The 20,445-nt window shown below is 38.4% G+C and overlaps 1 protein-coding gene across 8 annotated transcripts in view; it reads right to left on the reverse strand.

The window, feature by feature from the left end:
* Positions 1–20,445, reverse strand: part of SYT1 (synaptotagmin 1) — a 1,170,968-nt gene that overhangs the window by 175,823 nt on the left and 974,700 nt on the right. For all 8 annotated transcript variants that reach the window (XM_079937830.1, XM_079937831.1, XM_079937829.1 and 5 more), the window contains one exon: positions 20,099–20,281. In XM_079937830.1, coding sequence (XP_079793956.1) covers positions 20,099–20,264 — 166 coding nt within the window. In that variant the 5' untranslated portion in view covers positions 20,265–20,281. The remainder of the gene's footprint in view (positions 1–20,098; positions 20,282–20,445) is intronic.

The following is a 20,445-nucleotide window of genomic DNA, read 5'->3' on the forward strand; positions in this document are numbered from 1 at the left end:
ACTACAGTTTTTTTGCAGCTATATTTTTCTTCCCATAAACATTACCTCTTATAAAACTCTGCACAAAAATATAAAGTTCAACTTAAGAAATCAAAGGAAGGTTAAAGGTTATTTATTTATATTTGAGTTTCCAAGTAACGAGAAGGTGGTATTTTTTTAAAGGATGGCTTCTACACAGAGATATAACAGTTTGAGTCATTCCTTTGGTGAAAAAACTCATTGCTTACACTAGATTTCGCAGTTACAACAGCTATCACTCACTGGAAACAATTTCCAGGAATTACATTTCCTTGCTAAGACTGCCACCTACTTCACAGACTAAGTTTTAGAATAACATTTAAAGTGCTTTTCCATTTTTGCCACGTAAGAAAAGAAACTAAAGAGAGAAATCTCAGTTTAGAAAAAAATCTTTTCAAAGTAAAATTAGAAGCCCAACAAGAATTAGAGTGAAATATGTGAAAACTTGGGGGGAAAGGTTAGTATAGATCCCTTTAGTTTTATGATCAAATATTAGTGTTTTCTGCATTAGTATATAGGAAATGAGAATTTCTATGAAGAGAGAAAAAATTGCTAAAGGACTGTGTAAAGGAAATCAGGCAGAAAGTTCTTGAGGATCAAGGTTACCAAACAAAAAAAAGCTTTAGCAAATTGTAAAAATAATAAGGGGGTAGCAATGTGCAAAGCCAATGATAGTGATGAAGGTATTAACAAAGGCACCTTAATTTTAGGCCTGGAAAAGAGCAGAGAACACTGGTATTTATCAGTATGAAAGCCTTCACTGCAGTACTTCAAATTGCAGAGAATGGAGTTGAAATGAATTGATCAATTGTTCTAACACATTTGAAAATGTGGTAGTAGAGTCCACGGTGAAACTGGGTAAATGGATAACTAATTCTTTTTACTTTATGACAGAGCATGATATAGCATCATGCTTTTACATCATAAAAGCTATACTAGATTCTTAAGCTTTATTAGGTGTAACTTTACTCCCTGCCCCCATTTTCTTCCCCTCCCCTCTTCCTTTTCCATGCTAACTAAATCTGTAAAATTGCCTTTCCTCCCACTCCTTGATGGCCCTGTTAACTTTGCTTTCCCTTTCTGAGATAAGGATACATAGCACTTTTAGAGAGTAGACTTTTGATAATTAATACTTCAAGTAAAGTCAATCATTAGAAGCAACAACGCATGCCATTCTGGGATGGGCTTAACTTCAGAGACCTCCTGCTTGGTGCTCACAAAGCTATCGCTGAGTTTGGAAATGGGGAAGAGGGATGAAATTTTCTGCACTGCATCTCCAATATCTGCAATCCTTGCTCCTGAGTAAGGTCCTCCAATGCATTCTTGCTGCACTGATTTTGTTTTAGAATATTTTTAATAAATAGAGACACAAGAAGGATTTAACAAGTTTCTTAATTTATCAGAACAGTTGCATCAGTGTGAAAAAAATGCCCACTGCCTGATGTTGTGCTTGATACTGAAATGTGAGCAAGCATGTGGTTATACTTGAGTAATTTACGAAATTCCATTTAACAAGCTTAAAAGAAAAAAATGTCATGGAAAAATGAAGAAATGGGAAACTGATTGTCTTCAAATTTTGGAGACAAGGGGAAGAGTGGCAAATAGCCTGTCTTAGTGCATTCAGGTTGCCATACAAAAATATCATAGACTAGGTAATTAGTAAACAACAGAAATTTGTCACAGTTCTGGAAGCAAGATCAGGGCACCAGCAGATTCTGTGTGTGTGGTGAGAGCCCACTTCCTGGTTTATAAACAGCTGCCTTTTCACTGTATCCTCACATGGCAGAAAGAGCAAGGGAGATCTCTGGGATCTCTTTTATAAGGGCACTAATCTTATTCACGAAGCCTCCACCCTCATGGCCTAATTACCTCCTAAAGGACCACCTACGCATACCACCACATTGGAATTAGGTGTCAGCATATGAATTTTGGGAGGATGTATATGAGCACCCTCATACACAAGTTACTTATTACATACAACACAAGGTCTTATTATGAGTGTTTTGGGAGGAGAGAGCATCTTGCAAGAGTTAAGAACCTGGATGGATTTGGATTGGGCTCAAGTTAAAAGCCAGGCTTAGGTTTGAATCCTCTGTTGCTACTTAGTAGTTGAATGACCTTGGTTACTAATTCTCCCTATCTTTCATTTCATAGACATTATGAAACCCGTTGATGTGAACTCATTGTCATTACCAAAATATAACCTTTGAAAAATTTGCTAGACTGAGAGTTCTGAACAGCACACTGCTTTAGCTTTCGCACTCCCTTTAACATTGCTCAGATACCAAAGAATCTGCACTGAAACATCTCAGCACTTTAACTCTGCTGCTGCTAACCCTGTGAAAATATACTGTATTAGTGGTCATAATGGAATCTGCCCCCCACACCCCGCCACCAAAGAAGAAATGGACAAAATGAGAATGAATGATGCTTTCCAGTTCAAATCCTCTTAATTTTGTAAAAAAAAAAAAAATGTATATAGTACAAATAGATACTATAGAAAAGGAAATATCTATTGCTTTTTCATTAAAGAAAAATTATTTTGCTCTCTCCTAATGCTCTGTTTCCCCTTCCATATCTGTGTGGGCAGAATTCTGAGATGGCTCCCAAGACGTCCCAAATTCCTCTTAGCACTCCTTACGTACACATCCTGTAGAATTCCCTCTTCTTGACTGTGAGCAAGACCTGTGATATGAAGTTACTTTATATGGCAAGGGTGAAGGGATTTTGCCAGTGCAATGAAGGTCCTAAGTCAGTTGATTTTGAATTAATCAAAAGCAAGATTTTCCTGAGTGTATTTGACTTAGTTGAAAGCCCTTCAAGAGAGACTAGACCCTTCCTGAGGTGAAAGAGATGTTCTTCCACTTGCCTCGAAGAAGCAGACAGCCTCTAGGAACTGAGAGTCTCAGTCCTACAACTGCAAGAAATGGATTCTTGCCAAAAACCTGAAGGAGCTTGGAAGAGGGGCCTGAGTCGCTCTTCCGGAGTCCAGGTGACACATAGATTGCAATCTTGTGAGACCCTGAATAGAGGATTCAGTTAAACTGTGCCTGCATTCTTGACCCATGTAAACTGTAGGACAATAAATGTGTATTGTTTTTAGCTACTGAGTTTGTTGTAAGCTTTCATGCAGCAGTAGGAAACTAATATATCTCTCTGCAAACCAATTTTTTGCATGTATTTATAATAGTGAAACAGACTCCAAAATTAATTCAATAAGTAATTATTTAGTATCTACAGCAGCAATATATATGAGAATGTCCATTTCTGCCTCCCCCCACCAAAAAAAAATTTTAGACTAACCTGGAAGAATAAAACAAATAGCTGTCACATAAGAACAAAATTGGCAAGTGCCGTAGCATGAGGTTTACGGAAAGAACAGGGGAAGGGAGACTCTGATCAATGAAGAAGGAAAAATAGTGCAAACATATTGGTCTGTGGTCTCAGCAACACTTTATAATCCCAGTGAATTAGTCATTTGAATGCATTGGGAAGAGTTTCTAACACTGAAGCTCTCAGTGGACTGTCACCAACTTTTCTGTCCCAGGTTTACAAGTAACTTCCGTTGCAAAAAAATTAGGAGAGATGTGTGATGGGGTGTGGATATGTGGTGGCGTTCAGAATGAGCCAGGAAAGAGTTCACTTTGCCTATGGTAATGACAGTCTCTGTCATTTCATCTCATTCTGCTCCCTGCCTCAACACTTATCCAGTTCCCCTTCATCCTGCTAAGTGCACGAGCCGTCATTCTGTTTGTCCCATCACGGGAGAGAACAGTTCACACTCACTGCTTTCACTTTCTCACTCCACTTTCTCACTTCTTAACTCCTCACCTCACACCCTGCAAGCCAGCTGTCTAATGAAACAAGGCTTTCCAAGGTCAACAAAGAGCTCTACATCCACTGACCTTTTCTCAAGCATAAGCTTCCATGATCTATTTGCAGCATTTGCCATGCCTGGATGTTTATATGTTATTATTTCTTCTGATCATCAAGAAAGAAAAAAAAAGATTAGTTGGACCTACACTCTATTTTTTAAAATCCCATAAAGGTTTATGGTTTGCAGGATAAAGTATGACCTGTTTAGCCAAGCATTAAATATTCTAAAAAAAATGGGGTCGCACGATTTGCATCAACATCATTTCAATGTGTCCTACAATTCAGTCACACCAAACCAAACTGTTAACCATCAAACTGTGATGGCACTCACGACTCATGTTGTTCAGTAGGAAATGGCTTTCTGTCCAGTTCTTCGGTTGTATAAATCCTCTCTTTCAAGGCCTAATTCAAAAGGCACCTCTTTCTTAACTAACTCCTTCTGTTGCTCCTGTACCATTTCTCCTTCCTTTGTGCTTTGCTTACTTGCACCCTTCTTTAATCCTTATTTCATTATGCCCTGTACCAGAGTACATTTTGCTTAATATCTTTGAGATGCTTTACTCCTTTATAAAATTAAAATCATAAATACATACCCAACAAGGTTGTTATGAGGAATAACTGGTCAAATAATAATTTAATAAATAGATGAGGTCCTGTATTAATCACTCAAAAATACTGGTAATGATGATGACGATGGTATCTGCTCCCTCTCCCCCACTATATTGAAAACATGGTAAGGGTAGATTGCATGCTTTAGTCATTTTTGTTTTTCCGAATTTCAAGCAGTACATTCAATACATTTCTTTTGAACCAGATTGGCTACTGTTTCTCAGAAAATTTTTACTTAGCTTCTATGACACTCTGCATTTCTGCTTTACCCACCACTCTCTGACAGCTCATTTATCCTGCCATCAATTTCACTACTCATCCATGAGTTTTATATTTTAAGAATTTATCATTGACTCCCTCCACCCCCATCCCACACATTCTTACTTATGTCAACTATCCACATTCACAACCTAGATTTATATGTGGTCAACTCCCCAAACCTCAATTTCCAATGCTGAACTCTCCCTTGCATTCCCATTCCCTACAGGGCATCATTGGGGAATGATCACCCAGATACTCTGGAATTATATTTTTTCTTTTTTTCCTACACACCCTCAGATCCAGTTGCAGTGTCTGTCAACTGCATGTTCACAGAGTGTGAACATCTGTGCCTTCCTTTCCACATCAATTTATACTTTCATTATCTCTACTGTTCCTTCAGTTGCCTCCTTCCTGCCTGGTCCGTCTCTCCAGGCTCTCCCCTTGTAATCTCTCCTGCCCACACACTGCTGTCAGATTGATGTTCCTAAAACAAAACAATGATTATGTTACTTCCGTGTTGAAATATCTTGAATGGTTCCTGGCTCCTCTTTAACGATTTAATAAAGTCTAAACTCTTTAGCCTGATATTGATGGCCCTCTCTAACCTAATTCCAAATTACATTTCCAGGCTCATCTTTGATGACTCCTCTACACATTTCTACTGTCTTACACTGTTACTGTCTCTGCGTATCTTATCTCTCCTACTAGATTACAGGAATGATAATTTACTCTGTTTTGTATTCTACAACCAAGCAATTCATCCAGGTCATACACATTTATTGACTGCCTATCCTTTGTAAGGCACAAAGCACGTAGTCTAAAATATGAAAAAAGGGGTCAAAGTCTGAGGCTATCTTCTAAGAACTTAAATCTGGTAAGGAAGATAAGATATGGGCATAATACTACATGGTAGAAGATAAGTATATTGAAAGAGTAAAATGGTTATTCAGGAGGAGCAAGACGGAAGAGCTGGCATTTGAATTGAGCCTTATCATTTAGGTTAGGAAGGCTTGGATATGCAGAGATGGGGGTAATGGCATTTCAGATGTAGGAACACCATGGACTGAGGTACAAAAGCAGGAAATGGAGGCATGTCTCTGGGGAACAGTGAATAGTTCAGTTCAAAGAAGTTGGACTGAGGTTGGAAAAGTAGGTTGGGGCTAGACTACAGAGGGTCTTGGATGGCAAATAAAGGAGTTCAAAAATCAGATAAGGGGGAAAGTACTAAAGGTTTCTGAGCAAGGGACTGGTGTGTTCAGAGCTGTGCTCTAGGAAGATACAACTGGAAGATTTATGTACAGTGGATTGGCCAACAGGGGAAGATAATTATGGGAAAATCTCTTAAGAGGTCCTAATAACTGTAATACAGATGGACGGCCCAAATAGAGAAGCAGCAGTGAGAATAGAGAGGAGAGAAGGCAGAGATTGAGGCAGTAGAACTTGTTACCTGGTTGGACAATGGGGACAAAAAGTGGGAAGAATCAAAGATGATGCTAGGGTTTTGAGCTTCAGGGTAGAGGTGTGTGTGTATTTTTTGGGGGGGAAAGGAGGTGAGTTTAGTTGGGATATACTAAATTTCAATTTAGTAAAATATGCAAATGGCATATACAGATGAATGGATCTTAAAGAGAGCTTTAAAAATGAAATTCATTGTAGTTTTAATTTGCACTTCCCTAATGACTAAAAATGTTGAATGTAAATGATCGTGCAATTGATCCTTACATGAATTTATTGGTCATGTATATCTTCTTTGACTGAATATCTGTTCAAATCTTTGCTCATTTTTGTATTGGTTTGTAAGAGTTTTTTAAAAAAATATATTCCAGAAACAGCATCTTTCTCAAATCTATGTATTGCAGATACTCTAGAGCTCTCAGTCTATGATTTGCCTTTTTATTTTCTTAAAAAATAAATAAATAAATTTATGGCTGCGCTGGGTCTTTGTTGCTGCACGCGGGCTTTCTCTAGTTGCGGTGAGTGGGGGCTACTCTTTGTTGCGGTGCGTGGGCTTCTCATTGCGGTGGCTTCTCTTGTTGCAGAGCACAGGCTCTAGGCGCGCGGGTTTCAGTAGTTGCGGCTCATGGGCTCTAGAGCGCAGGCTCAGTAGTTGTGGTGCCCGGGCTTAGTTGCTCCATGGCATGTGGGATCTTCCCAGCCCAGGGCTCAAACCTGTGTCCCCTACATTGGCAGGTGGATTCTTAACCACTGCGCCACCAGGGAAGCCCCCTGCCTTATTTTCTTAGTGCTGCATTTCAAAAAAGCAGTCTTTACTTTTGAAGAAGTTTAATTTGTCACCTTTATCTTTTATTGTTAATGGTTTTGATGTCCTTTTAGGCAGACTGTTTCTGGGTAGGAGAAATGGGGAGTTATTGGCCAAAGGGTACAAACTTCCAATTATAAGACAAACAAGTTCTGAGGATCTAGTGTATAGCATGGTGATTATAGCTAATGATACTGTATTATCTACTTGAAATTTGCTAAAAGTAGATCTTGAATGTTCTCAGCCCCAAAAGAAATGGTAATTATATGATGAGATTGATGTATTAGCTAATGCTATGGTGGTAATCATTTTGTATAAAATCAACACATTGTACAGTTTAAATTTATACAATGTTATATTATTGATTATATTTCACTAAAGCTGGGAAAAAAGAATTTCGCCTGTATCAAGACCATTGAATTATCTGCTATGTTTTCTAGAAGTTTTACAATTTTAATATTTACGTTTAGATCTATAATCTATTTTGAGTTACCATGGAAATGCACATTAAAATTATAGTGATATGCTTGATACCTGTAATACAATGGCTAAAATTTAAAAGACCAACAATGCCAAGTGTTGACAAGGGCACAGGGCAATTAGAACTCTCATACATCACTGATGTAAATACCACAGTCATTTTAGGAAAAGTTTGACAATTTTTTTTCTTACATAAAGAAAAATAAATTCTATACTAATACTCAGCAGTTCCACACCTAGGTACTCCCCAAGAGAAAACATAAACTTCTATCAACTCAAAGACTTGCACAGGAATATTTACAGCAGCTTTATCTTATGAGTTCCAAACTGAAAACAATCTAAACTTTCATTAATAGATAAGCAAATTGTGGATATCTATACAACGGAATACTGAGCAATAAAATGAAATGAATTACTGGTATATAAAAGAACATGGATGAATCTCAAAAACACTAGGCTCAGTGAAAGAGGCCAGATGCAAAAGACGACACAGTGCATAGTTCCATTTTCATGAAATGCTTGAACAGTCAAAAATAATTTATAGTGACAGAAAGCAGATCAGTTATCACCTAGAACCAGGGCAGGAATTTCTGGAAAGGGCCTAGAGGCATTTTTTGAGGGGTGATTACCTTTCATATACTTGTCGAAATGCACAGAGCTGTACATTTGCAGTGGGTGCATCTTATTGCACGTAAATCATTCCTTAATAAAGTTAATTGAACAAAAGGGGAGAGCTCAGTAAAGACATCAAGACTGGGGATTGAGTTTAGAAGTATGATTTACATAAAGAAAATACTGAAAGTCCTGAAATTATGAAGAAATCATAGCAGTAGATGAATGCCAAAGGCAGGTCCTTGGAAAGTACCTATCAGTGATTGAAGGAGGCAAAGAGAAAAAGAACACTCAAAACGAAAGAGGATTAAAGTGTCAGGAACCAAGGGAGAAGAGAGTATCAGGAAGGGTAAGGTACATGGCACCGGGTGTCTGTACAGACAGGTCCACTCTCCCTGGCTGAATGAATGGCCAAATCAGGGAATCCAGATAGAAGCAAAGGTGCATCGAGCTCCCATGAAGGATAAAAGCAGCAGAACTGACTTCGGGAAATGATCCGTTTTCCAGTAATTGAGGCACTGGTGAAATCACGTGGTGCTCAACTTTTAGAAAGATCATCAAACTTGAACTCTTACGAGAGTTCCTGGGCTTTCACATCCGTAGCGTTGCTGTTAGAGGTGAAGGCTACGGAATGCAAAATAGCAAAACAGAGTCTCTACTGATGAGGACTTGAAAGACAGCCAGGTAAATCACATCAGAGCCACATTAACAGGTATGGAAAAGACAGGTGGATGGATGACAGCAGCTGTGGAAAGGTGAGGTGATATGGAACGGTTCCAGTTAGTGTGGGCAGAAGATGGCTGGCAAGGCCATTCTGAAGCACCACTTCAAATGATATCCACCTTGTGGCCTCATCGGCAGCAACGATCCCCCAAAGACCAAAGGGCTGTGCTTTGTGTGGCTGATAAGTGAAACAGGGAGACTCATACAAGTTTCCTATAAACAGCTACTCAGCAGAGAAAACCTCACAAAAGTACACAGTGTGGTAAAAGCTGCCGTAACACAACACTCAGCGATAGCTTTGAACTCTCTCGGTGAATGCACAGGAAACCGGGCTGTGTGGTTCAGCAATCGTTGAGAGAAATGAGCTCATCTTGTTTCCTGGGCATTGCAGGACCGTGCACTATTTTAAAAACTAAAACATGAAACTGGTATTAAGTCCCAGGTCTCCACTTGAATAAAAATACTTGTGGGGAGAGCTGTGTACTCTGAGGACCGATTGGGTGGCGGTTTGTATCTCAGCGATGAATCAGACTGGGCTGCCACCAGGCCAAAGAGAATCAAACAGTTCCTAACATTTTGATACAACACAGGCAAGGAGGAAAGAAAACAAAACAGCAGATGGCAAAGGCTGAGCAAAGGGAGAGAAAAATCAAAGGTGAGAAAAGATGATTGTCAAGGGCTGAGTGGTTGAGGGGAAAGCAAAAGGGATCTGGAAGGTGGCCCATCTTCAGTCCAGCATAATGTTGAATTTCACCTTTGATTATTATTATTACCCCTTTCCAGTGATACCCCTTTGGAAGCCCTTTTTTAAATAGATATATAATTGACAGATAACATTATATTAGTTTCAGGTGTACAACATAATGATTCAATACTTGTATGCGTTGTGAAATGATCACCCCAATAAGTCTAGTTAACATCCATCACTACACACAGTTAGAAATGTTTTTGTCTTGTGTTGAGAACTTTTAAGATCTCCTCTCTTAGCAACTTTCAAATATACAATACAGTGTTACTAACTATAGTCACCATGCTGTAACTTACTTCCCCATCCGTCCATCATGACTGATTTTATAACTGGAAGTTTGTACCTTTTGACCCCCTTCACCCATTTTCCCCACCCCACCGCCTGCCTCTGGCTTCTGCCAATCTGTCCTCTGTATCTAGGATTGGAAGTCCTTTCCTTGTTAATATAGTTATGTAGGATCTTTTGAGCTAAAGGAGAATAATAATTCTGCCTACTATGAGCCAAGTTTTGTGCTGAGGTTGGAGACACAAAGATGAAAAGACAGTGTTCTGATCTCACGTAGACTGGTTCATATTAAGAGAGAAAACACAAAAGTAAAATAGAAAGTAAAAATTATGAACATATGTAAAGCACAGACTTATTACAGAGGGAGAATTGCTGATGAATATTAGATTATGGGATTGGTAGCATGAGGACAGGAAGACCTTTAAAAAAGAGTTGAGCCCTTAGGCATAACTAAAAGTAGTCCAGCTAGACAAGCAGTGGCCAGCAAGCAATTTCAGGCAGAGGAGAGAGTCTGTGCAAAGACCTGGAAGCATGGGACAATGTGCATAATAAATTCAGTAACTCTAAGAGTCTCTGTATTGACAAAACAAACTGTGTGAGGGTGAATAATTGCAGATGAGACTGGAATGTATGCAAAAATCATATCATATCTTACAATACTGTTGATGTCTTGCTAAGACAGTTTAATTTAGAGGTCCTTCTGGTAGAAAAATTCTGAGCCTGTAATGCTATTGAAGCCAGAAACAAGTTAAAATGATGTGCTTTAGTTTAGTTCCTAAGCATGGCATACACAGCCTAGCACACAGTAGGAGCTATATAAATACGCATTAGGAGTTTATGAATTTTGAATATGGCCCATGTTATATTCCAGACAATGTTTAAAGCACTTTATATATATTAATACTTCACTGCTCACACCTTCCCAGAGGTAAGTACTATTATTATCCTCATTTTACAGAGAGATTAAATGATTTGCCCAAGGTCATGTAGTAGTAATGGCAGAATTGGGACTTTGAACCAAGGCAGAACAACTCCAGAGTTCACCCTCTGGCCTCTTATTGTAGCAAACAGTGCTCCCCTACTGCGGGTTAACAACTAATACTGGGCCAGAGCCTCTGAGTGACTAATTTAGAATTATGGTCAAAGTCTTAAAACTTAAGGCTACTGAAGTGTACAGAAGAATCTAGGGGTAATATTTATATAACAGCAGTGTTTTTAATCTACTGCAATAGTTTACTGATTTTAACGAATCTGATTCAAATCCTTATGAAAAAACATTATTGCAATAAAATTTTACTTGCAAGGCATTGAACCATTAACTCTATCAATTAAAGTTTATTACCATGAGATCCTGGCTCTTTTCTAAGCTTTTGTGGAAAGGTACACACTCCTTTCCATAAATGGCATAATTGTTAGTCAAATATATTTCTATTATTTGTAGCTTACTGTTGCCTTTAAAAATAACTTGTATGTATGTAAAAAGCTTGAAAGAGAAAAAGGCAGAGGGTTGAAGTGATTTTGAGATTCCTCCAGTACAGTGGTTTCAATGAAAGTGTTGCTTGGTGAGGAAACTTTTAAATGGGCCAATATCTTGCACAGGCTCAGTGGCCATGGCTCACAGGCCCAGCCGCTCCGCGGCATGTGGGATCCTCCCGGCCCGGGGCACAAACCCGTGTCCCCTGCATCGGCAGGCGGACTCTCAACCACTGCGCCACCAGGGAAGCCCTGGGCCAATATCTTCTTAATCTTTATTTCAAAGTTATCTAAGTTCACTTAAAAGGCAGAGTGAGGAGGTATGTGGACTGAGAAGAAAACAAGTTCAAATCTCTTTATTATAGTATTCTCAGAAATGAAAATCAAAACAAAGAAAAATAAAGCCGAGTGCTAAAAAGATAATGGCACATCGCATAATTTCCCTCTGGTTTCCACTTCTAAATTCTTTATCTAATTTAATAGAAACTGGCACAAACCTGACAGGTCAGCAGTGCAATAAAAGGTCTACATAGTCATTAGAATAGGCGAAAACGGCAGTCTCTCAGCTTCTTTCCTTTTGCTGTTTTCTTTATAGATTTGCATTTATAGTCAGACTTCCCTGAGTGAAAATGTAGCCTGTATTTTGACATGCAACTGCTATGTGGTGAGAAATAGATGTTTAAAATTATTTTTAAATGTATTTATCTATTGGTACAGTATTTCAGCAAGGTGATTCCTGAGCTTTTTTTTTTTTTTTTTTTTTTGCGGTACGCAGGCCTCTCTCTCACTGTTGTGGCCTCTCCCGTTGCGGAGCACAGGCTCCGGACGCGCAGGCTCAGCGGCCATGGGTCACGCGCCCAGCCGCTCCGCGGCATGTGGGATCTTCCCGGACAGGGGCACGAACCCGTGTCCCCTGCATCGGCAGGCGGACTCTCAACCACTGCGCCACCAGGGAAGACCTCCTGAGCTATTTTTAATATATGTCCAAAATATTGTTCACTCCCCTTATTTTTCTTAGGTGTGTTTACTTAATATCTTTGAAATGCTAATAGAATGTAGCTAAATAAGGTTTAGAAACTTCGCTGAGATCTTAACTTAACTGGGTGGCTTAATGTGCTTACTGTTACTCTGTATTACCTATGCTTTGGAGGCTTATAAAATCTCACAACACTAATTAATTTTAAAGGCATGAATTTCTTGGGGGAATTTTCTGCATAATAGGCTTCCAAGAGGGAAACAAAATTCAAGGACACATTTAAACAACCTTCCTGAAATACAGCATCAGAAGCCTATAATTTTGTTAGGTTTATACATTGAATATAGGATGTTGATAGAGTCAGATTACACACTTGCTCTTTAAAATCAGTAGTATAATGAATATTTTATAACAATCCTTTTACTCAGAGTAAATAATAGATAATACAACATACCCACATAAATTTTACAAATGAATAAAATGTGCTAACTATAATATAGGAGAAATAATAAAGTAATTTGTAATGAAATAATTCACAGTTCACTGTAAAAATCTTCAGACAAAACTTTACTAGAAGACACGATGAAGTAATCAAATGCTTGCAACTGCTAAAAGGGATGTTTGGAATTAATAAGACAGAAGATTTGCAAAAAGTCAGGAGCAAGTGAAACTTCAGAGGTTAGGAAAACATTAGAATAAAAGCTAGAATATTCAGTTTATATCAGAGCCACGCAGAAAACACTTTAACCTTTTATGTCAAGTCATTCTAGGTTCAGATAATTATAAACAGGGGTTCCTTTCATATGCACATCCCAGGGAGATTGTGAAATTTGTGCAGAATGTGGAACAACTTTTCATTGTGCGAAACTGTCTGACATGTTGGAAGATGTGTGGGTTCCCGGGCCCAGGGCCTCTAAATGCCAGTAGCTGCCCCTCATGCTCATTTATCAGCACAATAAAAACGGCCCAACGAGTATTCATAATATCCTATAAGGGGCAGTGCCAACTCAAAATTTTAAGAACCAAACTGACTTTCTGCCCTAGGATTAAGTTTTTCATGGTAACTCAATACACACACATTGAATTCACATTGTATTTACATATACACGTATGCATTTCCTACATTTTGAATCAGAGTTAAACTTGAAAAATGATATAAATAAACAAAACCATTTATTGAGTGTAAGCATGAATCACTACATTGTGCTGTGAACTGCAACCCTTATCTCTAAGTGTCCTTGTTCCAAGTAGATTCCTTCAGCATTGCACTGATGAAGTAACTCAATATTGCAAAGCACTTGCTCTGAAAGTAACGCTCATCAGCATTGTAACTTTTTTCTCATAGATATTTCCATTTAGTAGAGGTTAACAATGATAATCTCACTTAACATTTTAGCCAGTGCTTTTCTGAAGTGTGAGAAGTACAGAGTCAACAGATGAGAGCGGAAGCTGAGTCAGTGGATGATATTTGAGGAGTTCATCTATACAATGCAACAGAATCTAACTCTTAGTACTTAGGTAGTAATGGATTATTTATTCACATGACAGTGTGTTAGAGTGAGTCCAATAAAAGAAATGCAGAAACATAAAGTGAATAAACACTTGCCTTTCAAGCCAAGGAGAAACTCTGAATTAGTACTAAACTTGTATTCCAAGTATTCACTTAGTAAAACAAATAACAAGAGATGAACATCAAATACCAACCAGTATCTCTGAACAGGCACATAGAGCCCTAAGAGTTTCAAGTCAGTGGAGATAAGCAACAGTGGAGGTGATTTGCAGTCTTTGTGATATTTTGTGAAGGCAAAAAAACTGCAAAAATTTTCCTGCCACAGCCCTGCACCTACAACCTGCACCATGTGTGCCTTACTAGGCTTCAGCTCTCTTATCTGTAAAATGGGGATAATAATTATTCACACCTAGTAGAGATTTTACAGGGCAGAATGGAGGTTGATTTCACAGAATGCACAGCCCATGCTAAGTGCTCAGTGAACATTGGCAATCGTTACAATAATTATTGTTCTTCACATGCTAGGTATTACTATATGTTCCTAAGGGTTCTCTTCCTACGTTTCTTGAAATTATCTTCTTGAATTAACATTGTGTTCTTGACACTAACATACGGCAGTAGCATTATATTCATTCTGCAGCCCCACGAGGGAAAACAAAGTTACTGGACTGCATTTTTCCTCATGGATGAATATTTGCTTATGCCATATTTAACCAGTTATATCACTACTGGTTGTTGAGTTTCACTGGTTATTGCTGTGAGGGATAACATTGATATATCTACCACTTGTTGAGGCCACTGCCTTCAAACTGTGTTCCATACAGCCAGGTGTCTTTGTAGCTGCTAATAAACCTTGGGAGGGTGAGTGAGGAAGATGTGTTTACTCACCAAGGCAGCTCTGACTTCCTGTACATAGGTTTCCGTATAATATTTTATTTGAACAAAGGGATCCTTGGCTAAAATGTTTGAAAACTATTGCTTTCTAGATCATAGTTTCTCCAAGCATGGCACAAGAACCACAGTATTTGGTGTAATGTTAATACTTGTAATATGGTAATACCTATAGTATAGTTTCTAGCCTGGTGGCAGATACTTTCAAATTGGGGATTGGGGATACGAATGTGTGTAAGAAATTGTCCCTGCCTCTGAAGAGTTTACATTTCAGTGAGAAAGACAGATATAACCAAACAAAACAAGGTAACCAAGACAAAGATTTTAATGAAGAGCTTTGAAGGCTGGAGGACGGCTCAAACAATTCTGCTTTGGGAAATGAGGCAACTTCTCATCTAAATGGTAACATCTGAACTGGTTGAGTGATTAAAAAAAAAAAGAACGTGTCAGGGTTAATTGGGTAAGGGAATCCAGGAAGAGAGAAAGCAAAGTGCTGGCTGGTTTTGAGAGGTTTTTTAGGAAGAGATTTCACAGGACTTAAATGAATGCGGGTATGGAATTGGAGGTGCAATAGATGAGGGAGACAAGGATAATAGTGAGATTTCCTATCTGAATAGCCAGGGGAATGAGATGGTCCAGGGAAAGCATAGAGAATAAGATTGCAACAGGATTAAAAATGGAACCCTGGAAACCATGACATCTAACACTTCAGGGAAGGAAAGATAATGAAAAGGGAGGACCAGTCAATGAAAGAGAATAAGGAGGGAAGGAAGCAAGAGGAGGAAATGAGAGTAGACTCCTGGAAATCAAGAGTTTTCAGATGATGACCGCTGATCATAAAGACGACACAGAAATATCTGACCAAATGAAGGTTGACAATCACCCTCATAATTGTGCAAAAGGAGGTACCTGGTGACCCTTTTAATAGTACTTGACAATGCAGATCAGAGCAAAAGAAGCTGACTTGTTAATGGAAGTTGAAGAAATAGATGTCAGGATCTAGATTGTTGTTTCCAATCAGTTTGATGTAGATACGAAGGAGGAAGTGAGAATGGTGGGTGATGGAGGAGGTAAAGGAAGAAGAAAATCTTAGAGCATGGAAGAAGGAAACTGACATTTCTGAATCACCTACGATGCATAGCATTTCACTAGGCCCTTGCAAATATGTGGACTTTTTTGAGCATACCTGTAGGCTAAAAGGAATGAGGGAGTAAGAAAATGAAATTACAAAGGAAAAAAAGAAAATTAGATGTGATGGGAAGAGGAAACACCAAGAAGGAATCTGTCTTTCCTAGAACAGGCATCCTTGGAACGTGTTTAAAGAAGGCAATGCTTGAATATTTGGCTGCAAAGTTTCTGGAATTTTCTCAATTTGGGTGTCTGACCTGAATAGAGGGCTTTTCTGAAAGAGGAATACACTTGTTAAAAATGACAACTAGACTCTAATAATAGCTAACACTTATAGGATGCTTACTCTGTGCCAGACACTCTAAGCACTTCCTATGCATTGATGCCTTTGCCCAACTACCCGATGATGGAGATATTATTTTTAACCCCCATTTTATACCAGCAGAAACTGAAGCACAGAAAGATGAAATAATTCCCAAGGTCACAGAGCTAGGATGTAGCAGAGCTAAGATCTGAACCCATGCAGTCTGTAACCAAAGCTTGTGTTTTTAATCCCTGTTTAAACTGTCTATCCAATAGTATTTCTGCACAAATCACATAACTACGCTTAGCCCACTTGCTCTTATTCTAGACTCAAAGTCAAGTTCTGGCTATTTGGTTTTCTGCTGTGCTTCAGAAAAGTTGCACTTTACTTCAAGAAGCTCATGAATATCAAAACCTTAATCACAGCTATTTGGATGACACAAGTTCATGCTTTACAAACCAACCATGGCCCTAGTCATATTAAAATCAAAGTTGCAAAATAAAGAAACATTCTGAAAAACCTTGTCTGCTTCATTTAGATAACAGCGTGCAGAACGAATTGAAAGATAAAAATGCTCAGCATTTACCATTTCCTTTTCCTTTTTTTATTTGAAACCCCTGTGGTGTTGTGGATGCTATCATCAGGCAATTTGCTTTGAATATGCTCCGTGCTGGACTCTGCAGATTACCCAACTAATGACATGCACACTCCTTGCCATTGTGACACCTCTCTTTTCACAAGTGGGAATTTCAAGTGACAGACTAAAGCTGTTTGCTATCAATTTTGCAAAAAACACATCTGCCAGAGAGCCAAGATTTAGTTCAGAGACGGAAATCAATTAATATTCTAATTTGTTACCTGTCATTAGCATCACCGTATTATGCCAAGTCAAAAGTGATAACCTTTATCTAACATATGCTCCTAAAGGAATTTGATTTAGGGATCTGTTTCATTTCTGTTGAGTGTTGCTCTCTGTGTATAAATCCCATTAGAAATTTCAATTACACGGGCAGTAAAAATTGTGATGGATTAAAATGAAAGTGTAAAATACGCCGTTACAATATTTATCATAAACCTGCATGGCTGTATTTATTATTTAGTTTTCCTAAACTTATTTACCAAACCGTTTAAAAATTTTAGGTATCTCAGTTGTTTCTTCCCATTAAATCAAGGAGAGAGCCAGCAACATAATATTTCTAGAGGTGTTACCTAGATCCTCTGACATTCTATTATTTTAGGTTGCTGGTCAAAGCAAATCTCCATGGAGGAAGGCTGATTTCCTGGTCTAATTCCCAGTGCCGAAGAAAGAAACACAGGAATGGGATAGTGGCTTGGGAAGAAGGAAAGAAATAAGAATAGCCAAGGGAAAGAAAAAAAAGAAGGGAGAGTTGCATAGATATTTTTTCCCAGCTGATTCTTTTCCTGCTGATACACAGGGAGGAAAGTATAAAGTAATAGCTGGCACTAAGTGGAGAAGGCTAAATGATGGAGTTATGACTATAAATATGGAAACAACTTGTTTTCTCAATGTGAATGACACAGTCAAGCATTGAAATGATGCTTTCTTTGGTGTTAGAAATTAAATTTAAAAAATTTATTGTAGTTGATTTACAATGTGTTAATTTCTACTGTACGGCAAAGTGATTCAGTTATACATATTTATACATTCTTTTTCATATTCCTTTCCATTATGGTTTATCACAGGGTATTGAATATAGTTCCCTATGCCATACAGTAGGACGTTGTTGTTTAAATTTTTTCATATGCTTTAAATTTTCAGCATCTTAAGGCCTGAAAATCTAAGAGTGGGTGGTTCAGGATATAAGTTAAATCAACATTGATTCATTCATTAATTCACTCAACAAATAGATATTGAGTGCCCCGTATATATTAAGGATCACCAGGGATGAAACTATGCATAGAACAGACCCAACTTCTTGCACTCATAGAGGTTACATTATTTTGGAGAGAGCCAGAGCAACTGAACAACAGATAATAAAATACATAGCATTTCAGATGGTGCTAAGTAATACAGTGAGAAATAAAGCAAGGGAGAGCAAGGGAGAGGACAGGAAATGCTGGCAAAGATTGGGTGGGGTAAATGGGTTAGAGTTTTAAATAGCATGGTTGGGGAGGTCCTAATTAAGAAGATGCTATTGGGTGAAGGCCTAAAGGAGATGAGAGAATGGGTGTGTGGATACACGGGGAACATTAAATCTCACTGGTATCGACATTGCCATTGCTTCTCATATTGTTTACTCTTCCAGAGAAGGAAATGGTGTTGAAGACAAGGCAGAATACGCGTTTGATTTGGTGTTGTTCTTTTCAATCTCTGCTTCCCTCTAACACATTTCTTTTAGAGCAAGCATTTCGATAAAATATTCAAGGGAGAGTTTGCCCCCATGACAGGTGCATTTGGCTTTTGCCCTGTAGTTATGACTTCAAAGTCATATCAAAAGATACCCAAATCAGTCCATCAGCTCAGCAGCAGAGCAAGGAAGAGAACCTGAGAGCCTGTGTTCTCCATCCTAGGGATCGCTCTATTGGACCATCTCCCTCTTCCGTAGGTTATGGAACTTCATGCTGGGAATGGAAATTACTGACAACTGAGCTAAGAGTGTCTCTCAGATGCACTTGGATTTGTTAAAGGTGGACAAACAGATGAACAAGTTGTTAATTCCTGGGAGGATAAGAAATTGATTCCCTGTAGTTTTCATTTAGTTTCTCAATGTCCTTATAGAATAACTCTTATAGCTTTGGTAAATCTCTCATCTAGATGATTGCAACAGCCTGCTTTATCTTCTGTCCTTGCCCCTCTAAGCACATTTTCAACATAACAGCAAGAGTGATTTTTAAGAAAAACCTATGTCAGATCATGGGATCCCTCTGCTCAGAATGTTGCGAAGCCATTTCATTTCACTCGGAGTAAAACCCAGCTTCCTTGGAACAATTCACTAGGCTCCATATAGCGGCCTCAGGTTTGTCTTCCGCCATTCTCTACCTTGTGTTATTCTACGGAAGGCACACTGAGCTCCTTGCCATTCCAGACAGACTCTTGCCTAAGGGCCTTTGTATAACACAGGTGTTAGAGCTTTCTCCCCTACTTCCTCCAGGTTTCCTTACAAAGGAAATCAGCTCAGATAATCCTAAAAAGTAATAACCTTTTACCCTCTACCCCCTTCCCTTTCCCACTTACTCTCCTTCTGTTTCCTTATATTATTCACCATTTCACCATGATGTACCATAAACATTTGCCTCCTTACTGATTATTTCTTTTCCCCCACTAGAATAAAAGCTTTGTGAGGGCCAAAACTTACTTTCCCAGAACCTAGAGAAGTGTCTAGTGCATAGTAAATGTTCATCTCTGAAGAAAAAAGAACAACCTGTAGTTTATGATTTAAATTAAATGGCGCTGGTTGGACTTAGTGCTATACCCACACAAATAAACTTAGGTCCAGGTTATTGTTTCTTTCCCAATGACAACAAAGAAAATGTTAAAAAGTGTGCAAAAGCTTTTGAAATATTAACAGATGAGTGAAAGAAAACCAAACTTGTAATAATGGGAAAGTACATTTTAGCTATTGCTTAGGAATAATCTTTACAATGGAATGATTTCATAAATACAAATCTAAAATACACAACACATAAAACGTTAACATTCTCTGGAGAAAGAGACATTGAAGAAGATTAAAAAAAAGAGCCCACCTACATTAAACACAAGATAGTTTTTTTTATAAATTGGATTTTCATTTATTAAGTATATTTAAATCCTTAAGAAGAATATTCCATTTCCAAGAATATTCCATTTTATTTTTGGAATACTACCATTCCAATAATAAAAAAATCAAAGGTACACTTAGGTTAAGAGGAATTCTTTTCCTCCCAATGGGTACGTTGATTTTCAACCATTTATTTTTACTCAAGTAACAATATGCAATACTCACATGGAATTTTATGCAACTCATTCATAAACTTTTCCTTCAGCTTAGAAAAGCCATCCTCCTTTCCTTCCCCAGGACTGGCTGGCTCTGTGGCATTATTTGGTAGAACAGTCGCAGCAGTGGTGATTGGCGGGGCTGCCAGGGCCTCATGATGACTCTCGCTCACCATTTTAGGTTCAGGTGAAACTGTGAGGGGAGGGAAGCAAAAAAAAGAACAATTCAAAATGGTTTAACTGACCCCACATCAGATCTATTCTAGAGATGAAAAAACATCAGAGGGCACATCTGCTCACTGGGTAAACAGCCTGTCATTAGCATATTGCTTTATGTTGGTTCATGAAATATTTATG

The sequence above is a fragment of the Stenella coeruleoalba genome, assembly GCF_951394435.1.
Source record: "Stenella coeruleoalba genome assembly, chromosome: 11".
Lineage (NCBI taxonomy): Eukaryota > Metazoa > Chordata > Mammalia > Artiodactyla > Delphinidae > Stenella > Stenella coeruleoalba.